General features: G+C 53.6%; 2 protein-coding genes across 3 annotated transcripts in view; one reads left to right on the forward strand and one right to left on the reverse strand.

Annotated features, from left to right (window-relative positions):
* GAREM2 (GRB2 associated regulator of MAPK1 subtype 2) overlaps positions 1-15852 on the forward strand; it is a 34473-nt gene extending 18621 nt beyond the window's left edge. For both annotated transcript variants that reach the window (XM_028725300.2, XM_028725301.2), the window contains exons 3-6: positions 6486-6616; positions 7907-9118; positions 10838-11001; positions 12199-15852. In XM_028725300.2, the coding sequence (XP_028581133.2) occupies positions 6486-6616; positions 7907-9118; positions 10838-11001; positions 12199-13060 (2369 nt within the window). In that variant the 3' untranslated portion in view covers positions 13061-15852. The remainder of the gene's footprint in view (positions 1-6485; positions 6617-7906; positions 9119-10837; positions 11002-12198) is intronic.
* A 1645-nt stretch (positions 15853-17497) lies between these two features.
* HADHA (hydroxyacyl-CoA dehydrogenase trifunctional multienzyme complex subunit alpha) overlaps positions 17498-20066 on the reverse strand; it is a 36886-nt gene continuing 34317 nt past the window's right edge. The window contains exon 20 of the mRNA XM_077926705.1: positions 17498-17998. Within this exon, the coding sequence (XP_077782831.1) occupies positions 17853-17998 (146 nt within the window). The 3' untranslated portion in view covers positions 17498-17852. The remainder of the gene's footprint in view (positions 17999-20066) is intronic.

Below are 20066 nucleotides of genomic sequence, written 5' to 3' on the forward strand. Positions count from 1 at the left end.
CCACGGTTGATTGCAGAATTAAGGACACGCCAGGCCTAATCCTGGGCTTGCAAGAGCTTGGAAAGAGGTGCCTGGTGTGGCAGGTCAGCGAGGTGGGGAGTGGAAGTGCTGGCGCCGGTCTGGAAGGCCCTGAACTGAGGAGGAGGAGGAGAGTGACCCAAGTGGGAGTTGGGAATTAGCAGGGTTGAGATCATCCCCGGCCCTTAATGAGCCCGCTAAGTGCTTCCCATCTCTGGTAATGATGCGCAAGGATGAATAAATCATGGGAGCCCCAGCTAATCGCTGCTCCTTGGGGAAGGCAATGGGACAGGAGGGGAGGGGAGCGGAGCAGGGAAGCGTGTTAACCTGCTGGGCTGGCCCATTCATAAAATCGGAGCAGATGGTGCGGCGGCAAAGGGGGGGGGGAGAGAAGAGGTTTCTGTCTGAAACACACACATACACACACAGAGTCAGTTTTGACTCAGAGGTGTGCAAATGGCTGTCTCTCCCATGAAGCTGAATGTTGGAAGATTCAGGGCAGTGCAGACTGTGGAACTCTCTGCCACAGGAGGCGGTGATGGCACCAACTTTAAAAGAGGACAAGAGGGCTATGGATAGCTCTGCAGTGCTCCTGGGTCAGCAACCTTTTTCAGCCCGTATCCGTCACACCATGTGGTGGGCCGCAGTATATTTGGGGGGGGGGGAATGAACGACAACAACAATCCCCATGTTACACCCCCCCAACTACATCACGGTTACATCATGAAAGGGGAGGTCTGGTGGCAGTAATCTGAGCATCCTGGACCCTGCCCCATGGTTCTCCTTGCCCTCCACCAAACACCCATCAAGTGTAACAAAAGAGATCTTTACATTTCCCTGTTTCCCAGCCAAGTTCATCCCACCCTTTTGTCTTCATCTGGGTCTGTTATTTCTGGACTGGCTACCTGTCTGGCACTCAGGTATCAGGAGGCCAGGGATTATCCCTCAGGCAGAGGGGCTGCTGAGGAGCTGAGCTCACATGTCTGTATGAATTTCTGAAGTTTTCCCAGTGAGCCAGTACAGAGATCCATTTATCAGTGGATTCTTACATTTGGTATTGTGCAGCAAAGGCCCTTTGAATAGACAGGAAGAAACTGATGAAGTGTTTTGTGGGGACAAGTCACAAAAGTGACTGTGCTGATTTGGGCAGTGGGCTGCATGTGCAGGATATCTGCTGGAGGGGCAACCCCCCAGTGGCGTAGCGTGGCGGGTGCAAGGGGGGCCGGGCGCACCGAGCGCAACATCTGGGGTTAGGGCAAATCCATGGGTTAGGGGCGCAAATCCACAGGTTGGGGGCGCAAATCCACGGGTTAGGGGGCGCAAATTACTTGCCTTGCCCCAGGTGCTGACAACCCACGCTACACCACTGCAACCCCCTCAAACCTATACATAAATTCCTGCAACAGTCACAAGTCTCCCCCCCCACATCCTGCCTTTGCTCCTCTTCCAGCTGGTGCCACGACGCCCCCCCTGCCTTGTCCTTGCTACAGCCTGTTCCCACATCTTTGCTTCCTTGGGGAGAAGATGGACACAGCTGTCTCCAGAATGGGGGGTGGGTGGCTTTTCTGCCTCACTCTGCTTCTTCCTCCCCCCCCCCATCCTCATAGCAGCTTTTCCCCATCTGTGTATCCTGTCTTCGATCATCCCCCTTGTTTGCTGGAGTTGGGGTGGGCTGTTGCAGGAGGGGGGGCTCTGGAGACAGACATGTTTGCGGAGGGGAGGGGGTCTTTGCCTGCCTTAAGGCGCAATCTTTTTTTGGCGGGGGCAGTGAAAGTAAAGAAGGCTTTTGGCCCTGGGAAGTGGGTGCGAGGTGCTTGGAATCGGGGAGTCGAGGCAACCTAGGGCCATGAGCGAGGGATGGGAGGGAAGGGGGCTTCTCCCCCGTTTCCCTGCACGGCTGAGTAAACCGTAGCCAGTTCCCACATCTTTGAGGCAAAGAGCTTTGTTCCTAGGGAGTCCCACTTTTAGGAATCCAGAGGAGGCAAGAATCTCACGGGAGGGGGGCACAATTTGCTCCTGATACAGCGTCCTTTTCTCTCCTCTTCTGGGTGTACATTTCCAAAATATAAGAAAAAAATCAAATAAAATAAAGCCTACCTACAGCATCAGTGTTTTGTGTTGTGTAAGCTCCTAGGATGTAAGTCATGGGCCCCACCTGCTCGCCTGCTCACTAAAATATCACTGCTTTGCTCCTTTCTATATATAAGGTGCTGACATTCTGCATGGACTGGTTGCATGGCAACATGTGCAAATGGCTTGAGATACCTATGAGGTCCGTATAGCATATTGTTGCTTAGTGGTTTAGTTGTGTCCGCCTCTTGGTGACCCCCTGGACCAGAGCACGCCAGGCACTCCTGTCTTCAACTGCCTCCCGCAGTTTGGTCAAACTCATGCTGGTAGCTTTGAGAACACTGTCCCACCATCTCCCCTCTGCCGTCCCCTTCTCCTTGTGCCCTCCATCTTTCCCAACATCAGGGTCTTTTCCAGGGACTCTTCTCTTCTCATGAGGTGGCCAAAATCTTGGAGCCTCAGCTTCAGGATCTGTCCTTCCAGTGAGCACTCAGGGCTGATTTCCTTCAGAATGGAGAGGTTGGATCTTCTTGCAGTCCAGGGGACTCTCAAGAGTCTCCTCCAGCACTGTAATTCAAAAGCATCAATTCTTTGGCGATCAGCCTTCTTTATGGTCCAGCTCTCACTTCCATACATCACTACTGGGAAAACCATAGCTTTTACTATACGGACCTTTGTTGGCAAGGTGATGTCTCTGCTTTTTAAGATGCTGTCTAGGTTTGTCATTGCTTTTCTCCCAAGAAGCAGGCGTCTTTTAATTTCATGACTGCTGTCACCATCTGCAGTATATATGCAACACACAAAAAACAGCGGCAATTAGTTGTTGACAAAGGACAGCTGGACATATAAAGGGCCCCATTACCTTCAGCATCTTAGGGCCCTCATCAAACCGAAATCCAGCCCTGAGCCTCTTGTGGCTGGAAGCCATTGAGAGCCCTCTCCTCCTCCACAAATTTGTCTAATCCTCTCTTAAAGCCATCCAAGTTGGTGGTCATCACCGCCTCCTGTGGCAGGGAGTTCCACAGTTTAACAATGTGCTGTGTGCAGAAAGAGTTTAGTTGATGTGCCCTGAATCTCCCAGCTTCATTCAATGTCTTTGAGTTAAAGAATTTCCATGCGAGATGATTTCAAGGCCCTGTGGCTGCCAAGCGCTCCAGCTTTCGGAGGCCATTTGCCAATGCGGGGGACACAGCCCTATGTCAGCAAGCTTAGCTGCCGGCTCTGATTGATTGGAAAGCAATTGACTCATTGATCGGGACATCTCTTGCTCGCTTCCTCTCTGTTCTGGGATGTCCGTGTCTCTCTCTCTGTCTTCAGGGAACCTTCTGGAGGCGGGGTGGGGTGGGGTGGGGTGGGCAGAAGGGAGCCCTTCCGATAAATGCAGCTGAGTTTGCCTCTGCTACCGCTGGGGGAGGAGGAGGGGGCTGATTTAATTCACTATATTGACTCCCTGCAAAATAGGTGCAATGTGGTGGCCACGTTCCATGGGGATAACCCCACAGAAGAGCATTGCCTTCAGCGCCAAGAGGGCTACAGAGCATGCGCAGAGGGACTTGGCCCCACTTTCAATGCATGTGAAATGACCACCATCACTCGCCATCCTGTACCCTTTTAAAATGTGGCTCTTTAGGGGGGGCATGTTATTGGTGGTTGTTTTTATTCTGATTATATGTTTTGATATTTTCTGTAAACTGCCCTGAGACCTCCGGCTATAGGATGTTATATAAACTCAATAAATATTATTCATAATTATCAGGGCTAGTAGCCCTTGGTAGCCTTTCTCCACCATCAGTTTGTCTAGTTGCTGCTAACTATCAGTACAATGTGGAAGCAGTTTAGTTGCGCAATTCGCTTGCCCCACATGCGCCCACTTGGCTGCACCCATCGGCAGCACTGGCAGCACTGCAGGTACCACCTAAGACCCTCCCCACCTTTGCAATATCTTGTTCGTTGAATGCGGCAGCACTTGTCCTTTGGAACTCCCTGCCTATTGATATCAGGCCTTCACTGTACTCATTTCAGTGCCTGCAAAAAAAGATTTTTGTTTAGAACAGCCTGCTCAGACATGCAGAATGTGGATGTATGATGGTTTTATTCTTTGAACGTTTCAATGATTATTATTTTTTACTGATACAGCGGTACCTTGGTTTTTGAACGTCTCCATTGACAAACATTTTGGTTTCCGAATGCTGTAAACCCGGAAGTAAATGCTTCGGTTTTCAAACACTTTCCAGAAGTTAAACATGCCCCGCGGCTTCCCTACTGAGTTTTCCATTTTGAGGCTTCCGTATTGAGTTTTCAGTTTCCGAACGTTTTGGAACTCGAAAGGTCTTCCGGAACGGATTACATTTGAAAACCAAGGTACCACTGTCATGTTATTGTTTTGTTCTCTCTGTAAACCGCTTTGTGGTTCTTTAAAAAAAAAAAAAAAAACACACACACACACACACACACACGTTTGTTTATAAAATGTATGAAACAAATAAACAATAAATAGATAGACAGCAGTGGCTGTAGGCTGCCTGCCCGAGTCAGAGGCATAAGCCCTCTGGAGAGGAGTTGCCGGGAGCTAACACACTCCTGGCATTTGTTAGGGGGTGGGGGAACCACTGTAGGAATCAGGAATGCTGAATAGAGGGATCTTTGGTCTGACCCAGCCGGGCTCCCCTTACGTACCCCCCCCCCCCAAAGAATTGGACAAGGAGCTCTCCCTCAATGGTTATCAGCCATAATAGTTTGAAGAGACAGCCGCATATTCCTGCATTGCAGGGGGCTGGAACCTGGGCCGTCTTAACCATTGGAACTAGGGGTGCATGGCACCCGGGCGCCTGGCTCTCAGGAGCACCAGGCTGAGAGTCCAGGGCCGAGCGTTGGAGTCCGGGGAAAAGCCGCTGACAGCCGAGCCGAGCCTGTTGGAGCGCTGTGGGCGACTCTTCCCCGGACACCAACACTGGCCCCCAAAGTCATACCAAGCCACTGCTCTTCTCCGCTTGGCTGTTGGCTCTTGCTGCAGCTGCATGGCGGCTAATTGTTTCAGCTGCGCACACTGCACCTAGAGGGCTGTGTAACATTGTGGGTGCTGCGTGACGCATCCGGTTGTGTGCGCCTTTGCTGCTTTTTCCGCTGTTGGCACACGCCCCCAGCACTGCCCAACGTGGGGTGCCAGCACAGAATAACTTATGCTTAAGACGGCCCTGTTTGGAACTTCTACAATTCTATGAAGCTGAGCTCTACCTCTCTTTCAAATCAGAACCAGTGAAGGCAGTGAAGGTCCTGTGTGAGTGTCTGGAGGCAGTTGGAGGATGGATGGCGGCTAATGGATTGAGGTTGAATCCTGACAAGACAGAAGTACTGTTTTGGGGGGACAGGAGGCGGGCAGGTATGGAGGACTCCCTGGTCCTGAATGGGGTAACTGTGCCCCTGAAGGACCAGGTGCGCAGCCTGGGGGTCATTTTGGACTCACAGCTGTCCATGGAGGCGCAGGTCAATTCTGTGTCCAGGGCAGCTGTCTACCAGCTCCATCTGGTACGCAGGATGAGGCCCTCCCTGTCCTCTGACTGTCTGGCCAGAGTGGTGCATCCTCTGGTTATCTTCCACTTGGACTACTGCAATGAGCTTTACGTGGGGCTACCTTTGAAGGTGACCCGGAAACTACAACTAATCCAGAATGAGGCAGCCAGACTGGTGACTGGGAGCGGCCGCCAAGACCACATAACACTGGTCAGAAAGATCTACACTGGCTCCCAGCATGTTTCCGAGCACAATTCAAAGTGTTGGTGCTGACCTTGAAAGCCCTAAACGGCCTCAAAGGCCCAGTATACCTGAAGGAGTGTCTCCACCCCCATCATTCAGCCTGGACATTGAGGTCCAGCGCCGAGGGCCTTCTGGCAGTTCCCTCCTTGCGAGAAGTGAGGTTACAGGGAACCAGGGAGAGGGCCTTCTCGGTGGTGGCGCCCGCCCTGTGGAACGCCCTCCCAGCAAAATGTCAAAGAGGACAACTACTACCAGACTTTTAGAAGACATCTGAAGGCAGCCCTGTTTAGGGAAAGTTTTAATAACTGATGAATTATTGTCTTTTAATGTTTAGTTGGAAGCCACCCAGAGTGGCTGGAGAAACCCAGCCAGATGAGCGGGGTATAAATAATAAATTATTATTATTATTATTCCAAGTTCAAGGGCAGGATACTTCTTATCAACAATTGGGCCAGGTGACAGTTGTGTCAGGCTGAGGGGTCTCCTCCCTTGGGCGATGACCACTGTTGGAGGCAGCGATCTGGGCTAGGCAAATCTAGGTTTGGCCGGGCTCAGGAAAGCGGGGGAGATGCAGACCCCCTTACCTGACCCCTGGAGCAGCAGGTCTCCCTTAACCGATCCGGTGTGTGTTTTGCACCCTGCAGGGAAATTCAAGCTGCTTGACCAGGACAGAGATGTCCGGGAGCCTGTGCAGTACTTCAACAGCGTGGAAGAGGTGGCCAGCATCTTCCCGGACAGGGTCTTCGTCATGGAGGCCATCACCTTCAGCGTCAAGGTCAGTGGCGCTTTCAGGGGACCCAGGTGGGGAGATCTCAGCCCAGGGTGCAAGTGCAAAAGGGATGGAAGGGCAGCCATTTCCACATTGAGAGGGAGTCAGGTCTCCCCATCTCAACTTGAAATCCTGCCTCTTCGCTTGGCTTCCTTCCGCTCACCTGGCAAAGAGCTGAGCCATGTTGGGGATCCTTCCTGCCCCATAATAAGGTGGGGAAAGCGCCGCAAAACCTGAGCTGCTGGATGACAGGATTGTAAAAGTGGAAGGGACCCCTGAGGGTCATCTAGTCCAACCCCCTGCAATGCAGCAATTGCAGCTGCAGGATCCTTGACAGATGACCATCCAGCCTCTGCTTCCCAATGTCTAACAGCTCTTAATGTCAGAAGGTTCTTCCTGATGTTTAGTCGGAATCTCCCTTCTTCTCTCTTGAAGCCATGGGTTCGAGTCTTACCCCCCAGAACAGGAGAAAACAAGCTTGTTCCCTCTTCCACATGACAGCCCTTGAGATATTTGAAGATGGTTGTCCTATCTCATCTCAATCTCCTCTTTTCCAAGCTAAACATACTCAGTTCCTTCAACCGTTCCTCATCAGGCTTGGTTTCCAGACCCTTGATCCTCTTGGTCTCCCTCCTCGGCCCACCTTCTGGCTTCTCAACATCCTTCTTAAATTTTGGTGCCCAAAACTGGGCACATTATTCCAGGTGTGGTCTGACCAAGGCAGAATAGAGTGGGACTATTCCTTCCCTTGATCTGGACACCAGACTTTTGTTAAGGCAGCCTAGAATAGCATCAGGTTATTTTGGTTAGGCTTGTGGTCCACCAAGACCCCTAGATCCTTTTCACATGTGCTACTGGCAAACAAGGGACGCGGGTGGCTCTGTGGTCTAAACCACAGAGCCTAGGACTTGCCAATCAGAAGGTCAGCGGTTCGAATCCCCGCGACGGGGTGAGCTCCTGTTGCTCAGTCCTGCTCCTGCCCACCTAGCAGTTTGACAGCACGTCAAAATGCAAGTAGATAAATAGGTACCGCTCTGGTGGGAAGGTGAACGGCATTTCTGTGCGCTGCTCTGGTTCACCAGAAGCAGCTTAGTCCTGCTGGCCACATGACCCGGAAGCTGTACGCCGGCTCCCTCGGCCAGTAAAGCGAGATGAGCGCCGCAACCCCAGAGTCGGCCACAACTGGACCTAATGGTCAGGGGTCCCTTTACCTTACTGGCAAGCAAAGTTTTTCCCCATTCTATATTTGTGCCCCTCCTTCTTCCATCTCCTGGCTGACCCTCTTTTTCCTCCCAGGTGGTCTCGGGGGAGTTCAGCGAGGACAGCGAGGTGTACAACTTCACTCTGCACGCCGGGGACGAGCTGACGCTCATGGGCCAGGCCGAGATCCTGTGTGCGAAAGCCGCCAAGGAGAAGTCGCGCTTTAACACATTGCTGCGGAAGCTGGGCAAGGCAGGCGTCGCTGGTGGTGGCACTGCGGCTGGCGGCGGGGGCAGCGGTGGTGCCAGCGGCAGCGGGGGCAGCCGCCCACTGAAGGGCAAGATGCCCTGCCTGATCTGCATGAACCACCGCACCAACGAGAGCCTCAGTTTGCCCTTCCAGTGCAAGGGGCGCTTCAGCACCCGCTCCCCGCTGGAGCTGCAGATGCAGGAGGGCGAGCACACCATCCGCAGCATCATCGAGAAGGTGCGGCTGCCCGTCAACGTGACGGTGCCCACGCGGCCCCCGCGCAACCCCTACGACCTCCACGCCATCCGTGAGGGCCACTGCTACAAGCTGCTCAGCATCATCTCCAAGACGGTGGTCCTCTGCTGCATCCTGCGCAGGGACGCCGTGGCGCCCTTCCACTTCCTCCTGCTGACGGACATGCCCCGCTTCCTCCTCCCCGAGGGGGCGCTGTGGGGCGGAGGGGACGCCTGCCTGGAGAAGCTCCTCCGCGAGAGCGCCGCCCTCTGCCAGGAGTGCTTCGACCCCAACGAATACTCCAAGGCGGTGCGCGAGGCCAAGGCGGACCTGGCGGAGGAGTGCGCCAGTCCCCGGCGTGTCCGCCTCTGCCTCCAGGGCTATGCCCGCGACGAACTGGCACACTCCTTCCAGCGCCTCTCACTCTGCCTCTACAGCACCTCCGGGGGTGCCCGCCAGGACCCCGACTCTGGGGGGAGGAGCCAGAGGACACTCCTCCCTTCCCGCCAGGCCCACCACGAGGCCCTCTTCCCCGACGCCCCGGACGCCGAGCGGGAATACACGACGCCCGACTGGACCGAGCCGGCCTTCCGGGCTCCGGAACTGCCCTACGAGGAGCTGTGGACCAACCAAAATCGCGGGAGCTACGCAGAGCCCAGCGGGAAGCCGGCCGGCCTGGAGAGCGCCAACCCGGGCCAGAGAGACCTCATCTCTTTCGCCGGACTCGCCTCGCCCCTGGGGTCGCCGCCGCCGTGCCACCAGGGCCTGCTGGGGGAGGAGCCTGCGGGAGATGCCCCGCCTCCGGTCCCACCCAAGTCTGAGGCGGTGAGGGACGCCTCAGGCGGCGGGGAAAGGGGGAGCAGGGATGTGGAGGAGCTTGATTGGATCGGTTTGGGGACACAGGCGCAGGGGGGTATTCACGACCCGCGGGGACGTATCCGGAATACAGTAGACACTCGGGTAGCGAACGTGATCTGTGCAGGATGCACGTTCGCAACCTGCAGCGTTCGCAACCTGCAGTACCGCGTCTACGCACACGCGGGTTGCGATTCGGCGCTTCTGCGCATGAGCAAAGCACGATTTCAGCGTCTTTGCATATGCGTGAGCGCCAAAACTCGGGAGTAACCTGTTCTGGTACTTCCGGGCTCGGCGCGGTGTGCAACCTGAAAACGCACAAACTGAAGCGTCTGTAACCCGAGGTATGACTGTACTGCATTCGGAAGGAGTGTCCAGGCAGAATTCGGCAAAATGTCTGGGAAAATCCAGGCGTGTGGCAACTCTTGTCGGCAGCGTTATTTTTGCTGATCTCTCTTAGAAATAGCTCAAAAACATCAATATATCATTATTATTATTATTAGCGATGTTTGTGTCTGGATTTTCACTTTTCAAAGTATGGCAACCCTAAACAAACCAAGAAAGGGGAGCAGTTCAGAAGATCAGGCCTCCTGCTCCGTGTAGTTGCGGCGCCTTTTTGAGATTGACCGATTTGAGGTCTGCCTTCAAAAGTGTTAGGCTGTAAGATTTTGGGTTGGGGCAACTCTGGAGTCTCTCCCCCCCCCCCAGCTGTCCTGCCGAGCTTTGCTTATGGCTAGCATTGGGGTTTTTGGCTAGAGAAGGTTCCATACCTGGAGAGTCAAGTTTTAGGATGAAATGACAGATTGCACAGAATTTGGCTCCCTGCGGTGAAAATGGCCCAGCCCCTTCCCCTGTCTGGCCGGTTCCCTGTCTCCCATCCCCTGGCTGCTACTGGTCCAGGATCTTACCAGTTGTGCGGAAAACCCAGAGAGGGATTTTGCTTACCTGCACTTCAGTTCAGCGCGTAAGATTGGGTTTTTGCAAGGCAGAGATGCAGAACAACCAGAAATCCTCTTGGATTTGGGGGGATTACCGTATTTTTTGCTCTATAAGACTCACTTTTTCCCTCCTAAAAAGTAAGGGGAAATGTGTGTGCGTCTTATGGAGCGAATGCGGGCTGCACAGCTATCCCAGAAGCCAGAACAGCAAGAGGGATCGCTGCTTTCACTGCGCAGCGATCCCTCTTGGTGTTCTGGCTTCTGAGATTCAGAATATTTTTTTTCTTGTTTTCCTTCTCCAAAAACTAGGTGAAAAATACGGTAATCAGGACACGATATGATCGGGCGAAGGGGTGGGTGACCCCTGAGTTTCCCTCCCAAGGCAAATGCAGAGAGGGGCTTTTAGGGGTGAATGGCTGGAAGTGTATTTAATCAGTCCCCCCCCCAACTGAGCTCCGACAGTGACAGTAAACCCAGCCAGAGGGTGTGTTTCTGTGGAGACTTATAGAGGAGAACTGACTCCATCTGCTAAGCCTCTTCTGCAAATGCCCCTTTCTGCCCACCCAGCCGCCACTGGCATTCATCTTTGGGGGCATGCCTCTTTCTTAAAGTTGCCCCTCCCATTGGGACTCTTTCTGTGCCCCCATTTAGAGGTGTGTGTTCTGCCCTTCCAATCGCTATGGTCTTGGCTTCCAGCTATCTATCACCACTGCAGAAAACGGGTGAATCTCTCTCTCTCCATTTTTTCCAGGTGAGAGAGGAGTGCCGCCTTCTTGTCGCGCCCCCGGTGCCACCCCGGGGTGGCCATGCGCCCGCCGCTTCCAGCCCTCCGGTGCCCCTGCGTTTCCCGAAGCTCCAGGGAGCTGCTTCTCCCAGCTCCAGCCTCTCCTACTACTCGCCTGGACTTCATGATGGGTAAGTTGCTTCCCAGGGGGGTGGGGGGGGGGCGGGCTGAGGACCCTGGGCTTCTCCCTTCCCTCCCAGAGGCTGGGGCTTCTCAGTTGAAGCCACCGAGAGCTCCATGCTCCAGAGTGCTCTCATTCTCCGTCTTCCTTCGTGTAAGTTTTTGGCACAAAGGAACGCCTGGTTATGAACCCAACAAGGCCTTGAACCAGCCACCTGCCAGAGGTTCTGGACTACAATGCCCTTGAGCACCATAGCTGTCAACGTTTCCCTTTTTTAAAGGGAAATTCCCTAATTCCAAATAGGATTCTTTGCAAGAAAAAGGAAAAGTTGACAGCTATGATGAGCACCAGCTGACATGGCCAGTACTCAGTAATCAGCCCTGAGTGCTCACTGGAAGGACAGATCCTGAAGCTGAGGCTCCAAGACTCATGAGAAGAGAAGACTCCCTGGAAAAGACCCTGATGCTGGGAAAGATGGAGGGCACAAGGAGAAGGGGGCGACAGAGGATGAGATGGTGGGACAGTGTTCTCGAAGCTACCAGCATGAGTTTGACCAAACTGCGGAAGGCGGCGAAAGACAGGAGTGCCTGGCGTACTCTGGTCCAGGGGGTCACAAAGAGGCGGACACGACTAAACGACAAAACAGCAACAACTTGATGAGGGAAGCATGATTTAAGAGTCTCAGTTCTGGGTGCCTGTTCATAGAATCATAGACTCCTAGAATTGTACCACTGGAAGGGTACCCCAAAGGTCATCTAGTCCAATCCCCAAAAATTCAGGAATCTCAGCTAAAGCATCCCTGACAGATGGCCCTCCAACCTCTGCTTGAAAACCTCCAAGGAAGGAGAGTCCACAACCTCCTGAGGGAGACGGATCCACTATCCAACTGCTCTTACTGTCGGAAAGTTCATTTGCTTCCAGGTTCCAAGCAATTATGGGGAAAAACAAGTCTTGTGGCTTCCTGTGGCTTCTGCAAAGGGAACTCCTGACTGGCTAACTTTTTGGAGTGAGTGGGTAAAGGCGATCTAGAACAGTGGCATAGCGTGGGGGTTGCCGGGGAGCTCTAGGTGCAAAATCGTGGGGTGGGTGTGTGTGCGTGCAAACCAGGCACCCCCTGACCCCTGCCTGGTTCTGGCGCCGGAGGCTTGGTGTCTGTGAGTTTGCCCTGCCTCTGACTTCTGCACTCCCCTCTCCTCTCCTCTCCCAGGTCGAGGCCGCAGAGTGGCAGCTGTTCTCCATCTCCTGACTCCTACTCCTTGTACTGCTACCCCTGCACCTGGGGAGACTGCAAAGCGGGGGAGTCCTCCGGCCGCCCGCTGGCCAGCCCCCCGGCCCAGTCTCAAGCCCAGGGCTCCTCGTGGTCGGATCCGTGGCCGTACAGCGACCTGAGCGTGGCCACGGGGAGGCCCACCCCGCTGCTGGCGGGCAGCGATGCCAGCGCCCTCAAGAGCTACCGCAGCTGCCCTCGCCTGAAGCCTCCCCAGGCGCCCCAGAAACGCTTTGCCCCCTTTGGGGCGCTCAACCCTTTTTCAAACCCGGCCTCCTCTGACTGGCTGGAGCCCCTCGAGTGGCAGAAGACCTCTTCCCCCGAGACCTTTGACCCCTTCGAGGGCACCGCTGCTTCCTCCTCCTCCTCCCCGGAGGGCGAGCCCCGCTACAGCCCCGTGCCCCCGCCACGCCCTGCCAAGCAGGCCTTCGAGCCCCCTGAGCACGTCACCCTCCGGACGCCCCTGCCGCCCTCCGTCACCCGTGGCGCAGAATTGGGCGCCGCCACCCACCTCTACCTGGCCCCGGGGGTCATCGAGGTGCCCCCCGCCCGGCTCAGCGGGGACGGCTCTCCCTGGCAGCCTCCGGCCGACTTGTCCGCCCTGTCTCTGGAAGAGGTCTCCCGCTGCCTGCGTTTTATTGGGCTCTCGGAGGACGTGGTGAGCTTCTTTGCGCGGGAGCGCATTGACGGCAGCATCTTCGTGCAGCTGACCGAGGAGATCCTGAGCGAGGACTTCCGCCTCACCAAGCTCCAGGTCAAGAAGATCATGCAGTTCATCAAGGGCTGGCGCCCCAAGATCTAGAACCGGTTGGGGTGGGAGGAGGAGCCTGGGACGTCCGCAGGGGCTGGACCTGCAGGCGAAGGGAGTCGCTTTGCCTGGCAATGTGGGGAGAGGCCTCTGGATCTGTCGCAAGAGGGCAGTGGCGCTGGGGCACTTTGCGAGCAGGTCTCCCCCACCCCCAAGAGCGCTGGTGGGCAGAGAGTAGCAAGGGCATGAATGGAGGGAGGGCTGGATGGGTGAGCCTGAAGCATAAACCCAGTGGAAAAGGAAGGAAGGAGCCAGGAGGTTAAACGGTGGAACTCACTGCTGCAGGATGGCTTTCAAAGAGGATTAGACAAATCCAGGGAGGAGAAGGCAATCGATGGGAGGGCCCTGCCTTGCCCCATGCTTAAGAGGCAGCAATGCTTCTGAGTTGCTGGGAGCCGCAGGAGGCGAGAGGGCTTGTGTTCGAATCCTGAGTGTGGGGCTCCCATGAGGGCATCTGGCTGGCCACTGGGAGAACAGGTTGCTGGACTGGCTGGGCCATCGGCCTGATCCGGCAGGTTCTTCTGTTGATGAGGAAGGGTCTGATGGAGACCTACGAGTGTTTTGGGGGACTCTGCCTGCCCTGGCCCAGCGCTAGCGCATTGGCCATTCCTGCATGTGGTGTCCGGTTGTCCAGTGCGGAGGAAAAGAAAGCAGTCCAAAAGTGGGCTGGGAGGAGAGTTATGATGTGACCCCCATTTCTCACCCAGAGCTCCATCTTCATTTGGACCCCATTTTTATTCCAGCAAACAGGCCCCTCTTAGATCTGCTTAGGGGCTTCTTTCATTGCTGTGGGGCCACCAGTTTGAAAGATGAGGCAGAAGGGGGCCAGGGAGCTTTTCTGCGCGCGGGAAACTGAGGCAGCCGGTGACTGTGGTGCTGGCCCCCTCCCTGGGTGAGGGGTCTTGATCAGGGAGGTGTGGGAGGCAGTGCTTTAGGTCTACAGCGCGAGGGGACTGCCCTCCAGCATCCGCTGCCCCACAGAGCCAGAGCCTCTCCACCCCGGCTGGTATAGCGGTGGGAGCTTCTTGTGGTTCGTCTGGGGCCCCTGTCATTATTATTTTTGAAAATAGTACACCACCCGTCAGCAAGAGACCAGAGGGCAGTATACAGCCTAGAACACTAAATACGTAATAGTAAAAAAAAGAGCAATACCTTCCCACAACTGAAAAGGCCATAGATTTAACAGCCTGGGAGAAGATTAATGTTTTTGCCTGGCACCTAAAGATCTGTAGTGAAAGCACCAGGCGAGCTTCCCTGGGGAGAGCAGTCCTGATGGGGAGCCACTGCAGAAAAGGCCCCGTTCTTGTGTTACCACCCTCTGGACAGTTCTAGCAGAGGAGGAACACAAAGAAGGACCTCAGAGGGCGGTCGCTTTTTCCGAGTATTCCATTTTGGAGAGCTGGCAAGGTGAGCACTTACCTGCCTGAATGCAATGTATGGGGGAATCTTGCTGCCTATGGAAGGGCAGCATGTTTAGAAAGTTCCTCTGTCTTGAAAGAGGTGCCTTTGCTTGACGTTTGATGGGGGATTCAGCAAAAACTGCCCTCGTGGATTTGGCTGCATTGCACGGAACGCCGAAGCTGCCCCTCTCGTGCCTTCACCACACAGACACTGCCCCCCTTTAAAAAGCATGTCTCCACTGCCATGAGGTCTAGAACCTTAAAGGAAATGTGAGTGGCAAATTCTCAGCTACAAACCATACGCTTGGGCAGTGCGACTGCAGATGCACGCAGTTCAAGAATTCCTCAGCAACTCATTCATTTGTCCACAGAGAGGTTTGGGGGTATTTGCTGTCTGTGTCAATTTATTTTCTCCTATACCAAGAAAAAAGCACACCAAGAACTCTGGCCAGGATAAGTTTCAGTAGTGGGAGTGGTCCCTACTTGCAAATCAAATGTGGAAAATAACAGGATATATTTATACGAATTTTTCAAACTTACACGACCCCTTAAAAATTAGGTAAGGAACCAAATGTTGTATAATACTGTTTTACGACTGTTTTATAATTTATGATAATTTAGAATTTGAATGTATTTTCATGTAATGTTTGATGCTTCCAGCTGATGAAGGTGAATACATCGAAACAGGGCCCTGTCCTGGTTTCTGATCCATAATTGACTTCTGCTCAATGACTGAAACTAAGACCTTCACGTCGAATCTATGGACTAACATGAACTTATCTCTACTCATAAACTCTTCTCTCTAATTCTGTAACGAATTATTGTGTTATACATATCCTTGTGAGTTTGAGTTTGTAATCTCCGAGTTTGTAATCCTTGTCAGAATACGTACTTTTGAACGGATTAGTTTTTGTTACAAGTGACTATTGATTTGCGAGTTGGGACCACTCCCACTACTGACACTTATACTGGCCAGAGTTCTTGGTGTGCTTTTTTCTTGGTATATTTAATAGCAAGAACTCCAGCTTATTTAACGTTAATTTATTTGCTCCTGGCACGAGGCAGCCAGAGTCCAGCACGCCCCTCCCTGGGAAGGGGGCAGCTCACTAACGGCACTTTAGCACAACCTGTGGGCAGCTGGGTTGTTTTCATCCCCAGCCCCTCTTGGGAGCTGGTATGTTTCACTAATCCAGCCCTGCGGTTCAGCTCTGCTGCCTCCCGGCAGACACTCTCGGCATCGCTCCCCCAAGAGTGCCGCGACTTATTCCCATAACTTTTTAGCAGAGGACGGCGACTTCGGGGTTCCAGCCTGGAGGCCTGCAGAACGCTCATCTTCGTTTCGACTTTAGCCACTGCCGGTCAAATAAATCAGTTTATTTAAAAAACCATGTCGTGCCCGGGATGTGATTGTTTAATCAGGTTGCTTTAGAATACTGGGTGCGGGACCAGCTATATTTGCGAGGGTGGGGGTTGTGAAGTAAGGGGAAATGGGACTGGCAGTGGGGCAGCCCAGGTACAGTCCCTGCCAGGGGCATAGTGTGGGGGGTGACAGGGGGGCTGCGCTATTTGTGAGGGGGTGCAAACTAGGTGCTGTGGCAGTGTGGCTCCTCTCCACCCACGAAGGGCCATGTCGGGCGGCCAGTCTCCCCCGTGAAGGTGGGCAGGCGGCTCAGCACGTCACCCCCCCTTGTTCTGGTGGGAATGGCATCGCTCTGGCACCATTGGCAGTGGGCGCCAGGCTGGAGCCTCCCTGGTACATGTGCGATCCCCCTGCCTGTCCTGGGGTGCTGGCAATCAACGCTACACCACTGGTCCCCGCTGGCAGGATCTGCATCGGATGTGGGGGGCAGAGACCTCCTGGGGAGCTGCTGCTGCAAGGGGGGAGACCACAGTGCGAAGCTGAACAGAGCAGGGGGAGAGCGTTGATAGAGGCGGCACCTCAGACACATATCCTGATGGCAAAGACTTCTGAGTTCACCCATGGCCATTTAAGCCTTGGCAGCTGGAGATCTGCAGGAGACCAGGGACAGCTGGAGGCTGGCAGAAGTGGTTGGGGCCCCATAGCGGTGGGAAAACAGGACGCAGCTGCCTGGCCAGCGTGGTGACCCTAGGTGGGGAGGAACCCTGAGCTGGGTAAGGAGCCACGGCAACCATCTTGCCATAGGCCCCCCCCCATTGCCATTACAACGTATTGCAGCCAAGCAAGGGGGGGGGGGTCGAGGGAGAAAGGGCAGCCCTCTGCCCCCTCCCCACAAGAGCACAGCGCAATTCGCACTCGGATCAGCTTTGTCTACCCCCCCCCCCCCCGGTTCCCAGGTACTCCAGACTTCCTGTTTTTCAAAAGCTAAGCCCCTGCTTTTGAAAATCTTGATATATCCATCACAGGTTTTTTTATGTGAATGGGGCCACGGACCCCCTGGGAGGGTTAGGCAGACCCCTTGGGGAACCCCTGGCGCTCCCCACTGAAGACGGTGTTCCTGCAGGGCAGGCGGGTGGCCTAGATGACACTCTGGGTCATCCCCCCCCCCCCCCAATTCCAGGGATGCTCACCAAATCAAAGCACTCTGGACTACAGGTGAAACTTGAAAAATGAGAATTATCGTGGAAAAGTTCCCTTATTTCAGTAATCCAACTTGAAAGGTGAAACTAATATATGAGATAGACTAGTGACATGCAAAGCGAGATATGTCAAGCCTTGATTTGTTATCGTTGTGATTATCATGCCGTACAGTTTATGAAAACCCCAAATTAACAATCTCAGAAAATTAGAATATTCATGGAAATCAGCAAAAGAAGGATTGCAAATCGAGCAAGATTGGGCCTCTGAGAAGTCGAAGCATATCTCGCTTTGCATGTCACGAGTCGATCTCATGTATCAGTTTCACCTTTGAAGTTGAATTACTGAAATAAATGAACTTATCCATGATATTCTAATTTTTCGAGTTTCTCCTATATGCTGATGGGAATTCTCTGCAGCTCCCGTTCGGAGGTGAAAATTCAGGCCCAAATAAATGACCAGAGCTCACCCACAGAACAAGACACTGGGGTTTTATTGTTAGGGGTTCTTTGGGTGTGGGTCACGACCGCAGGCCAGTCCTGGGCCCCCAATCAGCTGCCGTTGGCCCGAGACCCGAAGCCGGTGGCAGGCTTGGCGGGGAGCCAGGATGAGGCAGGGCAGAGAAGACCCTGGATTAATCGGAGGCTGACCTTCGGCCTGACGAGGGGGTCGGAGCCAGGGTTGGGGAGACAGTGCCTGCGCGGCTAAGGCACTTGGAGGGTGAAAGACCCACAACCCCCTGAGCTACAGGCGGGAGACTCTCCTGCAGGCCTCCTGCCTCCCCCCCCCTTTCCCGGGGGTCGGACGGACGGTGGCGCCAGAGGCACGTTCACTTGTGGAACTTCTTGCCGGAGTCCTTGGCGTGGTCCAGCAGCAATTGGCAGGGCGTGAATTGGCTCCCGTAGACGTCCTCGTACTTCCTCATGCGGTCTACCAGCCGCTGGGCCCCGTAGTAGTCTGCGTACCGGAAGGGACCTGCAGTGAAAGATTTGTGGAGTTTGGAACTGGCAGGGTTAAAACTCCGTGGTGTCCTGCATCTGGGAGGAGCTTGATGCACGTCACAGTCTGTGTCACTTTCCAGACTTGCTTTCACTTCTGACTGAGAGACGCAGCTCAGCTCGAAGGCTGCGTGTGTGCACAGAGACATGTCGGAAGTTTCTGATGGATTTACTGCTTTGTAAATAAACGCTTCTAGAGATAAGAACCGAACTGTCTTTGGACTTGATTTATCCCTCATCTCACACGGACGCAGGACCGCTGCTACTCTGCTCTCCTGCCAGGTCAGCTCCCTAGCAGAGCCACACAGGGAAGCCTGTCTGGACGCAGGATTTATTTACGCAAAAGCATAAGATTGGGGGGGGGGGTTAATAGTCATAGGGGGAGACAAGCTCTTACTTTGTTATTATATCTGTACTTCAAGTTCGATTTGGCAAAACTCCCCTGGAAAGACTAATGTTTGGTGCAACCTGTCTGAGAAAATAAATGAGCAAACGCCTAGATTCTATTTCATCGGAACTGAGAAAAGATGGCGTCTGCCACCCGAGAAGGACTTTTGGGTGGATTCGGCATAAATACAAGCGTGTGAGGACAGACGGCAAATAAAAGACTTACCAGTTGAAAAAAAAAAAAAAGAAGAAAGAAAAAGGGAGAGTCATACAAAGTTCACACAGAAGCATATTATTGCTCATTTCAGCTCGCCTGTGGAAACAACTCAGAGGCTATGAAAGAAGGATAATAACAAGAAGGTTTAAAGAAGGGACTAGTGGACACTCAAAGCAGTAGAAATATGAGATGATTGGACCCCACAGAACTTGAAGCATGGGAACCCCCAACAAAAAAATTATAATTTGGCAAAATATTTGGACTTTATGATATGTATTTGTACAATTTGGAATATTCCATGTGATTTGATTGGATTGTTAAAATGGAAAACTTAATATAAATTATTATTAAAGAAAGATTGGGGGGGGGGTTAAGCAAGGTCTCCTGAGCAAGTGGGGACCCCCACCACCCACAGAGGGCTCTCCCCAGAACTGCAAGTGTCCTCGCAGAGCCAACGGCTACAAGGTGCAAGACCTCCTCTCCCATAAAAGAACAGGGGAAGGGGGGCAGGAGAGACTCCCCATCTTGGTCACTGGAACCACGGGGCAACTAGACCGCCGGCCTGGCCCCCTCCCCAGGGATCGAGGCATTTCCATATGGCTGCTTCAAAAATCCTTCATGCCAGCAAAAAGGACTTATCAGGCAGCTGTCCTTCTTGGGAGACCCGTTTAGGGAAGCTTTTAATGTTTGATCTTTTATCGACTTTTTAATATTCTGTTTTTTGAATTCTGGTGCTGGAGGAGACTCTTGAGAGTCCCATGGACTGCAAGAAGATCCAACCTCTCCATTCTGAAGGAAATCAGCCCTGAGTGCTCACTGGAAGGACAGATCCTGAAGCTGAGACTCCAAGACTTTGGCCACCTCATGAGAAGAGAAGACTCCCTGGAAAAGACCCTGATGTTGGGAAAGATGGAGGGCAGAAGGAGAAGGGGACAGCGGAGGACGAGGTGGTGGGACAGTGTTCTCGAAGCTACCAGCATGAGTTTGACCAAACTGAGGGAGGCAGTGGAAGACAGAGTGCCTGGCGTGCTCTGGTCCAGGGGGTCACGAAGAGGCGGACACGACTAAATGACTAAATAACAACAATATTCTGTTGGGAGCGCGCCCAGAGTGGCTGGGGAAACCCAGCCAGATGGGCGGGCTATAAATAAATTATTATTATTATTACTATTATTGGGAGTTGGCAGAAGGCAACCTCTGCAGCCGACCCCAAGCTAGCAGCTGAGATAAGGCAAGCCGGTTAGCGCCAAGGCTGCTGCTCTCAGGCCCAGGTCAAAGACATGACTCATTTTCACAGAGTGGAGTTAACCTATGGAACTCCCTGCCACAGGAAGCTCTGGTAGCCACCAACCTGGATGGCTTTAAAAGGCTAGACAAATTCAAGGAGGAAGAAAGGGCTATCGATGGCCACTAGCCAGGAAGGCCGTTTTGCCTCCATGGT

The sequence above is a fragment of the Podarcis muralis genome, chromosome 3, assembly GCF_964188315.1.
Source record: "Podarcis muralis chromosome 3, rPodMur119.hap1.1, whole genome shotgun sequence".
NCBI classification, from domain to species: domain Eukaryota; kingdom Metazoa; phylum Chordata; class Lepidosauria; order Squamata; family Lacertidae; genus Podarcis; species Podarcis muralis.